Source organism: Peromyscus maniculatus, chromosome 8 (assembly GCF_049852395.1).
Source record: "Peromyscus maniculatus bairdii isolate BWxNUB_F1_BW_parent chromosome 8, HU_Pman_BW_mat_3.1, whole genome shotgun sequence".
NCBI lineage: Eukaryota > Metazoa > Chordata > Mammalia > Rodentia > Cricetidae > Peromyscus > Peromyscus maniculatus.
In genome coordinates this window covers 104,745,038-104,758,431 of record NC_134859.1, presented here as the reverse complement: position 1 = coordinate 104,758,431, position 13,394 = coordinate 104,745,038, and the positions used below count along the sequence as shown (strand labels likewise).

General features: G+C 49.6%; 1 protein-coding gene across 4 annotated transcripts in view; it reads right to left on the bottom strand.

Annotated features, from left to right (window-relative positions):
• Window positions 1-6,953, bottom strand: part of Sec14l1 (SEC14 like lipid binding 1) — a 46,441-nt gene extending 39,488 nt beyond the window's left edge. For 2 of the 4 annotated variants that reach the window (XM_006990250.4, XM_006990251.4), the window contains exons 1-2: window positions 6,720-6,953; window positions 4,602-4,694 (exon numbers count right to left, since the gene is read on the bottom strand). In XM_006990250.4, coding sequence (XP_006990312.2) covers window positions 4,602-4,664 — 63 coding nt within the window. In that variant the 5' untranslated portion in view covers window positions 4,665-4,694; window positions 6,720-6,953. Of the gene's footprint in view, window positions 1-4,601; window positions 4,695-6,332; window positions 6,522-6,719 lie in introns of those variants that run through there. The other 2 variants (XM_076543811.1, XM_016008553.3) reach the window with 2 other exon arrangements.
• Between the last annotated feature and the right edge of the window lie 6,441 nt (window positions 6,954-13,394).

Here is a 13,394-nt window from a genome sequence, read left to right as displayed (position 1 = left end):
ACTGCTTCTCTCTCACAGAGAAAACACAAAGGCCTGGGAGAACAGGTCACAGTTGCAGTTTAGATCTGAGTTCCCACCAGATCCACACAGAGCCTCGTCCTCAGGGTTCAGGTGAACAAGTGGGAATCTGCTGCTCGGTCGGGCCCCACATGCCTGTGTGCTTTCGGACCAAGGGCAACAACGGGCGGCACCCCCACTCTGAGGAACACTTGGCACTTCGAAAAGCCAATGCAATCATAAGCCAAGTACCTACAGCTGATGTAATACTAAGAACAAGTCGGAAGTGTGGGGTGAGACACAGCAGTGGGGCACGTGCCCAGGATGCGTGAGGCCCTGGGTTCATCCCCCAGCAGTGAAGGGGGGAAAAAGGAAGGGGGGGGCATGAGGCATGCCTCGAGAGGCATCAAGGAAGCAGGGCAGGACACGCTGAACAAGATCTGAAGAGACAGATGGGAAAGGCAAACATGTGAGGCGAAGGAATATAAAAAGACGCGGAGGGGCAGAGGCACCAGGCTCACAGACCATGCCAGAACAGAATGATCTTAAAGGGCCGGACACAGGCAGGCAGGGCCCTGGAGGAACAGCAGGTAGCAGGAAATCACCTCCAGAACCCACGGTAGTGGGGTCCACAGGGTGCCCTGAAGGGCTCAAAGACAGAGGAGGAAAACGAACACGTAACCAGGTCACTACTACTTAAGGGACAAGGGCTCAGGCTGGGCAGGGGCTGAGAGACAGCGGGGACAGACTGCACAATCCACAGGCACAACCTTCAGGGTGTCGAACTTCGGCATCCAGGGGGTGCTCTGTGGCAAGCAGTACCACCAGGGACAGAGGAACAGAAGTGCGGAAAAGGGGGAGGGAGGCCAGGGCAGGAGCAGGACTAGACAGCTGTGAGTGTTGGGAGGGCAGAAGCCGCCAGAGCCTTCCATCACACATCTCAACTGTCCAAAGGGACAGTTGTCCTTGACAGAAAAAACACCAGCGCTCTCATGCCATGACCGCTCCAGAGCTCCCCTCTCACACATCCAGCCAGAACGTCTTTAACCCTGGGGGGAGGGGAGCGGTGTACCTAAAAGTCTCTGTCTCACTTCTGAGTCAGGGTCTCACTCTGCGGCCCAGGCAGGCTGAACGTGAGATTCTCGCTACCACACACACCGCTACGCCTGCCTGGCTGAGCTTTAAAACTTGCGTTTTGTCCTAGAATTTTTAAAATGAAACACTGTCACCCCAGTATGTCAACCTTTGCCTGGTCCTGACCCCGATCTGTAGCCTGCACCAGGTACTCCCAGGAGACCATAAACCCTTTGTACAGGCCAGGGAGCTGAAGCAAGAAGGATAAGCCACACCAGGAAATGTGTCTGGCTGAAACCTGAAGCCGGGGACACCACCGTGGCCCAGAACCTTCACAAAGTATGTTGGAATGTGCATTAGTAGGACCGCAGGAGATGAAAGGAACATTGAGCTAAGCATCTCATCCCCCACTAACTCCCCTCACCCACCTCAGAATGTCACAAATGCTTGCTCAAAACCGTCACTTCAGTTCTGTTTGCTTAAATGCCATTTTTTAATTCAAATGAGCTAATGAAACCTTAACAAGATTTTTTAAAAAAATGTTGCTGACACTCAAGCCAATAATGAACTTTCATTAATTCAACAGAAATGCAATTAAAATATGTGATTCCTGTCTGTAGTCAGCAATGTTCACCTGAAGATTTTCTGCACTCTGAAATCACAAACCCTGGCTTCACAGAACAAAGGTGTAAATGGAGTGGTTCCTTCGCTCCCGCCTTCTCCTCTGAGAGGACAATGCACCTGTTTAGCGCTCCCTTCCCCTCCACGGATGAGCCATGGTGGGACTCTCAGGGCCACTGGGTTACACACAATACACTACTGTCTGCCTTAATAAAAATAAATAAATAGCCGGGCATGGTGGCACACACTTTTAATCCTAGCACTTGGAAGGCAGAGGCACTTTGAGTTCGAGGCCAGCCTGATCAACACAGTAAGTTCCAAGACAGTCAGAGCTGTTACATGGAGAAACCCTGCTGGGGGAAAAACCAATAATAATAATAATAACAACAATAAATAAATAAAACAAAGTAAATGCTGAGGCTCTTATGCCTCAAAACCACAGTCAGGAAAGGGCGAGAGATGCTGTACAAAACTGGACAACGACAATCCTAGTTCTGGGAGGAGGAAGGAAATATATTTTATTTTCAGACCTAAGAAAAAACCTAACAATCCAAGAGGAAGTTACCCACTGCCAAAAACAAAAGTAGTTTACAAGTGACTTGTTTTTAAAAACTGGGGGTGGCTTCAAATTTGAATTTATGCAAAAGTCATGCATAAAATTTGCAAAGCAAACTTCCTAATTTTGAAAACAGTAAAGGAAATCAGGAAGTCTGAACACTAAGCAATCTATACACCTTTTTAGGAAATCCAGGGTAGGAAGAGGCTAGCTAACCTCTGCCTCTGATCACAGACTCAATGCAGGACTTTTGAAAACAAACAAACACACAAACAAACATCTTTTTCCATTTCCTAGGGGAGGGGTAGAATGCGTGCCAGAGTGCAAGTGTGGTGGTCAGACGACTGCTCACATCAGTTCTCTCTTCCCAACATGTGGGTCAGCCTCACTGGGCTTGGCAGCAAGCGCCTTCCCCAACCAGCCACCTCACCAGCCCACACAAAGCTTTTTAAAACACCACGTTTTGGCAAACATAACCTGCCAGCCCCATCCTGGTGCCTCTCCACACAGGGACTGCCCCACGCCGCCTCCCTGACTGAAGAAAGGTCAGGTGACTCCCCTGGACACCGCAGCCTCAGCCCAAGAAGAGGATGGGTCCAGTCTGTTTCTCTCTCTCCCTCCCTCTCTCCCTAATGTGAAGTAGGAAATGTAACAGGAACCGGCTCCACAAAAACTGAAGTTGCAACAAGAAATGCCAGAGTTCAACTGGACCCCAAGGCTGTGGCCAGCTCAGCAGGCCCCAAGGGAGGAAGAGGGAGGAAGTAAAGTAGTGGGTGGTGGGACAGAGGGAGCAGGCAGGGTCCCATGTGGAGAAGCTAGCTAACTGCTCCCAAGAGCCACCCTCCACCACCAGGCTCCAGCCTGTCCCAGCAGGAATTCCTGAACCTCTGTGTGATTCCTATCACTTCACCCATGTCCTCTAACAAAACTCCTTTCAAGCCGGCTGGGGGGGGGGGGGCGGGGGGTGAGGGGGGGGCGGGGGGGGGGCCCGGTTTGCCCTGCCCCATACAACCAAAAGCCAAGCCAGCACACAAACAGAAAAGCGTCTTTCTCACAAATCATTCACATAAAATATTTAGGGGAAATACAAAACTATTTTTAGGCTACAAAGCTCCTACCCATAACAACAACCAAGGCTCACACCTGACAAAGAAGCTGTACAAGGAGCTGTCTGTGGTAAAGGATGCAAATGTCCTGTCCTGACAGAGGTGTGGGCGATTATTGTTAAAACTGATTAACTGCACAGCTGCATGAGGCCTTTTCAGCGTGCATAAATAATACTTCAATCAGGGAAAAGAAGCAAGACATGTTCCCTTGAGATGAGTTTGTATTTTGCTTTTCAAGACCATAGATCTAACTAATATCAAAGCATATGCCAAGTAGATGCTCCAAGGACAGGAATCCCGGAGCTTTTCCACATAAGGAGCAGAAACAGGTAAGAGTCACGCAGGGGGTAGGAGGGAGGGCAGCAGCCAGGGTTATCGGTGCACAGCTGTAGTCCCCAGCACTTGGGAGCCCCAGGCAGGAAGATCTCCAGTCCCAGGCCAGCCTGGGTACTCCTTCGGACAGGAAGGGCCCCAAATGCAGCAGCGCTCATCTCCCTGCTGGGCTGCGGCGCGTGTTCCGAGCTTGGTGCCAGTGCCACAGGTGCATCTCGGATTGCGTAATTCTCATGACAGATGCGCTCTCCTGAGTATGGCATGCATCTCCATATGGGCCTCACACCTTAACAGTGCCGCAAAAGAGATGACAAGAACCGCTCTGCGGCCATTTACAAGGGATTGAAAATGGTGCTCGGCTTCTTTTCACTCCAGGAAAACGCTTGTCAGCCCAGTTCTGACAGACAACAAAGTAAACACTTTAACCGCCCCATTTGTGGACCCTGGGTTTGAATCAGGGATTTACTATTTGGTGGAAAAACTTACTGAACAGTGCTGCTCATTAACGCGTAGGGAAGACTCCAATGTACAGTACTCAGCTCTGAGACCAATGGAGGTGACTTTCCTCAGGACCAAGTTCTCACCCAAACAAGCATCACAAGGGAGAAACCGCACTCCCTGTGCGCAGCTACTTGAACAAAGACAACCAGAAAAGTCCACAGGAAGTGCTGGGTCAGGACCCCACTTCTGTGTTCTCAAGCAGAGAATGATGCAAGCGCACATCACCCCAGAAACATTGCAAAAGCACAAACGCACAGATGTGCAGTTTCAGAGGCTCAAAGATTCTGGACACAAGTCCCAATCACAAGAACAGCAGAGCAAGAGAAGCAATGATAACAGTGAGCATTGTTTGCAGATCATCCGAGTTTAATCTCAAAAAGAAGGCAGAGTAAACTGAATTGTGAAGTACTTACAGCCATAATTAACTCAAAAGGGTGTTTATACACCCTCACCGGGGACTGGTATTTTTGCACCATGGTTGTAATTTAATAGCAATCTTCTTACTCCTGAAAAACAAAAATATGTATAATAAATAACCACATTACAGAAAAAAGTGAGTTTGAATTCACGGACCATGCCCCATCCTAAAGAGACCACCCACATGTCATAATCCCAAGCACACACACAAAAAAGGAAGATGACATGCCAAAATACTCTGATGGGTGAAGTAACAAGGCATTAAGAAACCGAAAAGGAGGCCCACATGGATGGAGCCACGCTGGTCTGAAGGGGGCCCTCTACCCCTACATCAGCATCCCTGGGTCAGGAGTTCTAATCCTCCACAGCAATGAAATCCTAGGATTCAATTACTCTAACTATTTTCTCTTGAACAACTTCCACCAGGAGCCAAACAAAAATAGTAACACGTTAAGACATAAGCTCTGGGGATGACATGGAGATGGGGGACCGGACACTGGATGGGACTACTGTTTCTCAAATTATGGCATACTCAAGAGCTGGCTTCAAAGGGAACTTTGTTGCTTCCTGTTTTCTAACTGCATGCTCCAATTTCAGAGACTGTTTACCAATGGCAGGGAAGCTGCCCAGCTTCTACTCAAGGGGCTCCAAGAACCTCCAGCCTCCTGGAGCTGTGATCCTGCAAAGTAATCAACTACATGCTTAAGCCTGAGGTCAAGGAACCCTCCTTTGCATACATAATCACTCTAGTGCCGGCAAGGCTGGCTTTCTCTGCAAACACCCTTGTGTTCAGAGTCATCTGGAACGTTTTGCTCACCTACTTAAAAGAGAGGGAGAAAAAGAAAAGAAAAAAAAAGAACCCAGTGAGCCCACCAGTCCTGCTGAGGTCCAAACAGTAAGGATGTTATAACATCTCAATATGGTGAAAAGACATTCAAAAGTTCAGGTATCGAGTATCTAACCACCACAAATTCCAGCTGTTAAAAATCAAACAATGAGCCTGGCGGTGGGCGGTGGGCGGTGGAGGCGCACACCTTTAATCCCAGCACTCGGGAAGCAGAGGCTGGCGATCTCTGTGAGTTTGAGGCCAGCCTGGTCTACAGCGAGATCCAGGGCAGGCACCAAAACTACACAGAGAAACCCTGTCTCTAAAAAAACCAAACCAAACAAACAAACAACAAATCTATACCGATATATTTCAGAGAATTGCAATCTATATCGCTGCACTTCTACCCTGTTTACATGCTTTAAACAGCTCTGCAACTTTCTCTGCTATGTTGGCGTGGCGTAGCACTCAGAAGGAGCAGGCTATGCTGAAAAACCACCCTCCACCAGTTGAAAAACTATAAAGGCTAATAACTCTGGGTGACCTCAAGCATGCCATTCGTCGTTCCTGATTCCATCTCTGTGAGATGATCTTACACTCCCAGCTTTCAAACCATGAGGCCGTGAACCAAACTCCTCAGTTCTCCTCCAAACTCAAGCCTTCATTAATCTTGATCCCAGCGCTGACGCGTCCTGGAGCGCGGAGACCGCGTTCCATTCACTCTCGTAAACCTTACAATGCTGGTGCTCGGTGGGGAATCCAATAATCGTTTACGTTTTTTTTTGTAATTGAGAAAATTAGTTTTCAGGTATCTCCCAAATAAAAGGAGAATGATTACCAGGTGCTGACGGATAGGAGAGGATGCAAGCACTACGTGATGCCTGTATTAAAAAACTCTTACCCCAAAGTGACTACACGGAAGGACCAGCTTGCTCACCAGCTCCCTGAACTCGGGCCGGTTCTCGGCTTTGGGGGCCTGATCCCGATCCACTCCCTGCGCGGGCATCCGGAGTGACCACCGCCAAATGGCACCAGAGGCCGGGGCTGCCTCTATTGCATGATAATTGGTGTTTGAAAATCAGCCCAGGGTCGGCCCCGGGGGAGCGCCTCCTTGCAGGCCGGGGCTGGACGGAGGGGGCGGGCCGGGTGGGGGCGGCGGCGGCTGAGGGACCCGGGCGGCTCTGCCGTCCCGGAGAGGGCGAGCGCCCGCGGCCGCCGCGGCAGAGGGACCCTGCCGGGGGCGGGGACCCGGGCACGCTCCTAGTCCTCCACGACGACGCGCGCTTACCTCTTGTCAAAAGGACCGGGTCGGGGACGCGGGGAGGCGGGATGCGTTCATGCCGGCGGCTCCGCGGGGAGAGAGCCGTGCCACAGGCTCGGCTGCCGCCGCTCGACCGCCGGTTCCGGGGACGGGGGACGGGGCGGGAGCGCCGAGGGGCGCGGCGAGGGCTCGAGTGGTTGTTACGGGTGACGGGGAGGGAGGGGCGAGCCCCGGGAGGGGTGCGCGTGCGCACACCAGGCCGAGGGGCGGAGGAGGGAGCGGGAGGCGGTTGCTAGGGAGGGGGAGGGGCGACCGCCCGGCTGGGGCCGAACTGCGCCGGCGCGAGTTCGCGATCTGCGCGTGCGTAGGAGGAGCTCAGGCCGTAGTCGGCCCGGACGCGAAGCGAGACTCAGAGGCTCCTCCTCTTTGCGTCATGGGGAGGGGAGGGGCGATAGCGGTGGGCGGGACTTCGCAATTGTCTGCCACGGACCACATGGAAAATTCGAATGCGAACTCCTTCCGCGGAGCCGGAACTGGGACCTCTGAGCGTCGTCCCCTCAGCCGGCCCTCCAGCTTGGATACTTTGCGCCTGCGCCGTCTGGAGCTTCCCCAAGTGCCTCATTTTTTCTCTTGACGGCTCTGAAAGCATCCTTCACCCCTTTCGTGCTCTGAACGCACTCTGGCCTAGTAATGGAGATGGAGCAAACCGGGCGGGGAGGAGCTGGGTGGAACCCAAGCACCCTTGTCAGCACCTCCAGATGGCTGGGAAGTGCCGGGCTGTGGGATGGAGCCAAGGCGAGGGGCCTCGGTGGGGTGCTAGGTGTGCCTGCTTTTCAGCATCTCCCACTTTAAAACTTAAGAGCGACACACAGGGACATTTAGGGGTCCAGAAGAGGGACCTGTGACTATAAGCAGACGCCTGGCGCGTCCACCCACACTACAAAGCTGATTTTAGAAGCAACACACAATTTCTCCATCAATGTCACTGTTGTTCCGTTCACATTAGTCACCCCGGGCGGTGTTCTTTGCCCAGAAGAGTTCGGGAGTTTCCTTCAGGGACTGTTTACCCACCACACAAGCCTATCATTCATTGCTCGATCACACTATTTCCAGCTCGAACCATCATTTTCCAGCTTTGCTACCCACGTTCCTCAGACTGGACGGTGACGCGTCCTCGTGTAGAGATCACATTCACCTTTAAAAGGTCCTTCTGCAAGAGACAGATCGGTGAGATGAGCCCCTTGGTAGGAGCGAATGCGGCGCCTATGGAGGTGGCTTTGTCCAGAGCCCACCGTGTTCTGACTAACCTACAGATGCGACCACAGATTTACAGGAAATAGAGACTAGAGGGTGGTGCGAAATAACACCGTGCGGACCAGTCTGAAAAGTGCAGACCTTAGAGCTACAAAACAAACATTCTTTATCGAATAGTTTCTAAAGAAAAAGGAAGGGAATCTAATTGACAGATTAAGAGGAATTGGAAAACTCACTTAGCCAGACAATTATGCTCTTAACTGCACTGACTGCTCTTCCAGAGGACATGGATTTGATTCCCAGTACCTATATGGCTGCTCATAACCGGCTGTAACTCCAGTCCCAAGAGATCTGATGTCCTCTTCTGCCCTCCTCTGGTACTGCATGCCTGTGGTGCACAAGCGTTACACAGGCAAAAATATCCATGTACATAAAGAGAAATGAAAAAAATAATTAAAAAAAAAATAAGAGAGAAAGATGCCTTCGGGGGTACACGCTGAAATATTTTGATCTGAAATGATATAATACCTAGGAGTATGTACAAAATAATCCAGAGGAAGAAAGGGAAGGATAAGAACATGATTAAAATAAGATTGGTCCTCGCTGGGTGGTGGTGGTGGTGGTGGTGGTGGTGGTGGTGGTGGTGGTGGTGGTGGTGGTGGTGGTGTGGTGGTGGTGGTGGTGGTGGTGGTGGTGGTGGTGGTGGTGGTGGTGGTGGTGGTGGTGGTGTGCACGCCTTTAATCCCAGCACTGGGGGGGGGGGGCAGAACCAGGCAGCTCCCTGTGAGTTGGAGGCCAGCCTGGGCTACAGAGCGAGTTCCAGGAAAGGTGCAAAGCTATACAGAGAAACCCTGTCTGGAAAAAAAAAAAAGATTGGTCCTCAACAGGCATGGTGGTGCATGTTTTAAATCCCATTATCAGGCAGAAGCAGGTGGGTCTCTGTGAATTAGAGGCTAGCCTGGTCTACATAGCAAGACCCAGGCCAGCCAAGGCTACATAGTGAGACCCTGTCTCAAAACAAAACGAAACACCAAACAACAAAAACTCTGCTGAGACATCTCACCAGACCCTACTAAAGTAACAATTTACAATGCAAACATTTGTTCAGATGTGTAACATGGTATATTTGAGAAAGGGTGTGGCTCTGTTTTTGTTTGTTTGTTTTGTGGCACTGATGTTTAATCTAAGTTTCACATACACCAAGCAGACAGTTTGCCGTTTACCTGACACACCCAGCCCATTTGAGTGTTTTGAAATCCACATTATTGATCAGGTGCCAAAAATCTACCAGGACCCGAAGAATGGCTTTGGGGCTTGTGATTTTCTGCATGTGAGCGCAGAGTTCTCACTCCCTGTCCACTGTGAGCGGGACAAAGGTGAGGAGGGAAGCCTGCTGTGACCAAAAGCCAACAGCAGAAGTGTTGTGATCAGAGACACTGATGTCTCAACTTGTGTGAATGAGACCCAGAGCTGGCAGGGCATCTAACTCTGTGACCAGTCAACCGTCAACACCTCAGATCACCGCTGAGTAACCTGCAGATGAACCAAAGCAAAGGCAGTTAACCCTCCCGAGCACCTGCAGCCAGCCACACCGTCCAGGTAGCTGAAGTTTTCCTGTGTCCCAGCCTGCCTCACTGGCCAGTCCCTCAGCCACTCAGACCCAAGTAAACACACAGAGACTTATATTAATTAAACTGCTTGGCCATTAGCTCAGGCCTACCACTGCCTAGCTCTTACACTTAAACTCAGCCCATTTCTGTTACTCCCTATGTCGCCACATGTTCCATGGCTTTACCTGTTGCCTTTACATGCTGCTCCGTGGACAGCAGGCTGGCATCTCCTCCTCTGCCTTCCTGTTCCCACAATTCTCTTCTCTGTTTATCCCACCTATACTTCTTACCTGGCTACTGGCCAGTCAGCATTTTATTTATACAGAGAGATATCCACAGCACTTCCCCTCCCCCCTTTTTTAAAGGAAGGTTTTAACTTTAACATAGTAAAATTACATATAACAAAACAATTATCAAGCAAGAATTATAGTTATAATATCTAGTCTATTTGTATTTGGCAAAATTAAAGAAGATATCCTATCTATCCTATATTTGTGAGTCTAAGGTTTCATAAACTGTATGGCCAGTGGCTTAAGTTTCTTGCTAGCTAGCTCTATCACCTTAAATTAACCCATTTCTATTAATCTATGTTTTGCCACATGGTTGTGGGGTTACCAGTCTACTGGCATGTTGCTCCTTGGGTGGTAGCCTGTTGTCTCTTCCTGCTTCTGCCTTTTTTCTTCCATCTCTCTCTTGGATTTCCTGCCTGGCTATAACCTGACTTGCTATAGGTCAGAGCAGCTTCTTTATTAACCAATCATAGCAACGCATATTCACAGCATACGGAAAGACCATCCCATAGCACACCATTTTTGCCAAAATAAGAATCTCATGCTAGAATAAATTCTACATGAATCTTGTGAGGCCAACACTGACTCTCATCATATTAAGCAACAAGAATTCCCACAATAAAAATGGCGAGTCACTTTTGCACAAGAAGACTTAGGTCTCAGTCCTGAGGATTAAGCCATGTGGATGCAAGTGTCTCATTGGAAATGGATTAGGGACATCAGTCCCCACTGTCTTGCTGCTTGCCATCATGACAAGGAATCTTCCACATCCAAGTAGCCAACAGGAGGAAGAGCTAAGATCAACCATCCTGTCTTGAAATGCACTTTCTTGGTGGGAGGCTTCCCTTATATCCCTTATATCTATGGCCAGATTTTATTCACATGAGCACACTTAACTGGAAGGAAGGATATGTAACCTACATTCCAAGTTGCTATATATCAGGGTAAAAATGAATAGTTCTGTTATCTAGAAAGAGCAGAGGATGGATGCTGAAGGCAACCAGTAGTCTCTGGTTAACAATGAAAGCAACTAGTCTGGTTGAGTTTGAATGCGTGCTTGAAAATGCTCGCTATAAAAGGGAGGGAGGACTAGGGTGTAGCTCAGGTGTAGAGCACCTGCCCATCCCTAGCATTGCATAAGCTGGACGTGGTGGCACATGTCTGGGGGGGGGGGTGGAGGCAGGAAGATCAGAAGTTCAAGGTTATCCTTACTTACATACCAAGTTCAGGGCCAACTTGGGCTACTTAAGACATTTTCAGAAAGAGAGAGAAATATGTCATAGGAGAACTAGACGGCGGAAGCATGCTTGGGAGCTGAGTGAGGTCTCACAGAGGGGACATGATGAAGCAGGATCATCCAAGGATGAGATGAGGTCAGTGGTGTGACTGTTTGACCCCTAATAGCATGTACACGCACACATGAGTGCAGTTTAGTGTTTTACTCTTTGCTCCTAGGGGGCTGCCACCCAGCTCCCAATAAATCACACAGAGGCTAATTCTTCCTTATAAATGCCCGGCCTCAGCTTGGCTTATTTGTAGCCTGCTTTTCTTAACTAATTGTCCATCTACCTTTTGCTTCTGGATTTTTATCTTTCTCTGTTCTCTATACCTTTCTTTACTTCTTATTCCATGGCTTGCTGTGTACCTGGGTAGCTGGCCACTGACATCCTCCTCTCCTTATCTTGCTTCTTGGTCTCTTCTTTCCAGATTTCTCCTCCTATTTATACTCTCTGCCTACCAGTCCTGCCTATCCTTTCTCCTGCTTCACTATTGGCCATTCAGCTATTTATTAGACCAATCAGGTGTTTTAGAAAGGCAAAGTAACACAGCTTCACAGAGTTAAACAAAAGCAACATAAAAGAACACAACACATCTTTGCATCATTAAATAAATGTTCCACAGCATAAACAAATGTAACACATCTTAAAATAGTACTCCACAACACATGAGCACACAGAGGCAAAGAGAAGGCCAAGGGCAGAATTCTGGATTTGGGAGACTGAGGCAGGAGGATCTTTGTGAGTTGTAGACCAACTTGGTCTACATATGGAGTTCCACGACAGCTAAGCCTGCTTAGAGCATCTCAAAACAAACAAAAAGGAATTGGCTCATAGGGCCTGGAGAGACTGCTCAGTGGTTAAGAGCACCTCCTGTGCCTGCAGAAGGTGAGGATGTTTTCCTGGGGATCTAAGGCCTTTGGCCTCCATGGGCACCTGCACGCATGTGCACATACCCACACAGAGATACACGTAACTAAAAGATCAAATAAACCTTTCGAGAAAGAGAAAGTTGGGGCTGGATCATGGGTAAGAAGCAGGGAAGAGGCTGTTAAGCAGCTGCAGAAGGACAGAAAACAGGAGAGAAGGCAGTGTCCTGGTCACAAAGGAGGCGTTGAAAGTCACGTGTCCTCACCAGAGCCAAAGCCCAAGATGCTGCTCAGAATAGGAGAGAGTTCTCGGGCTTGGCCATCACAGGACCGTGTATCCTTAGCAGTACGGAATTCATCGGGACTCAACCCTCAGTGGGCCGCAGAGGGAATGGGAATCAAGACAGGATGAAAAATCATGTGACAAAACATCTTCTTACGAAAACAAAACCAGAAAAGAACCACCCAAACAGTCCATGGGTTGCCAGGGTTGCTCAAGTGGTACTTCTCCTTTCTTTAGATTCCGAGTCAGTGATGTCACCCGTGGGCTGACAAGGGCGGGTTAATGCTGTGTGAGTCCCTCAGGTAGCCAACCCGGGGAGGGCGGCTGCTTCTGGGCTGTCCTCTGTACACACCTCGTCTCTTCCTCTCCCCAGAGTTTTGGCATCATGAGAGAGTTCCTAAACATCTCAGAGGTCCCAATGGATGCTGTGTCAGGCCCTATCTGACAGGTGCCCGTGGGACAAAGGCTGAGAAGACCCAAGTCACAGCAACCGTAGCGAGGAGCACAGCTTGCTCCTTTGGGCTGCTGGGTTGAGCTAACCCCTTGCCCAGCAGAAGCCTGGGTGTGAGGCTATCATTCCTTGGCTCTTCTGGCTCACGTCCTGAATGCAGAATCAACAGCCCATGCATACCCTCATGGGCCTCAACATCTCAGTACCATGGCAGGTGACACCTTCCCCAACCAGAGGTAAGGATGCTGGTTTCTAGACCACCATCTTCTCCATGTGTCTCATTAGGAATCCTCTCAATGAAAGCATAAGGAGTTGGCAGTTCAAGAGTACTGAGGTTGTGATTAGGGGTGGGTCACCCGAGAAACACACTAGGTCAATCCCCAACCTCTTCACAGCCCAAAGAATGAGATAAGCATGAACAATTCCATGTTGGATTGCGAAGGATCAAGAACACATCATGATCCCGGCTTCTCAGAGAGGCCTGGGATAATCATTGTCCACTCTGGAATCATTACACATAGGACCAACATTGTGTTTGTGTCTGTGTTGATCGTGGATCCACTTCTAGAAGAGCCCCTCTTCCCACCTGGTGATAAAGGAGTTAAAGGAAGCCTTGCAAGGCATGACAGAGTCTTGACATGGGCCATCTGGCAAGGTTTCCAGCCTGG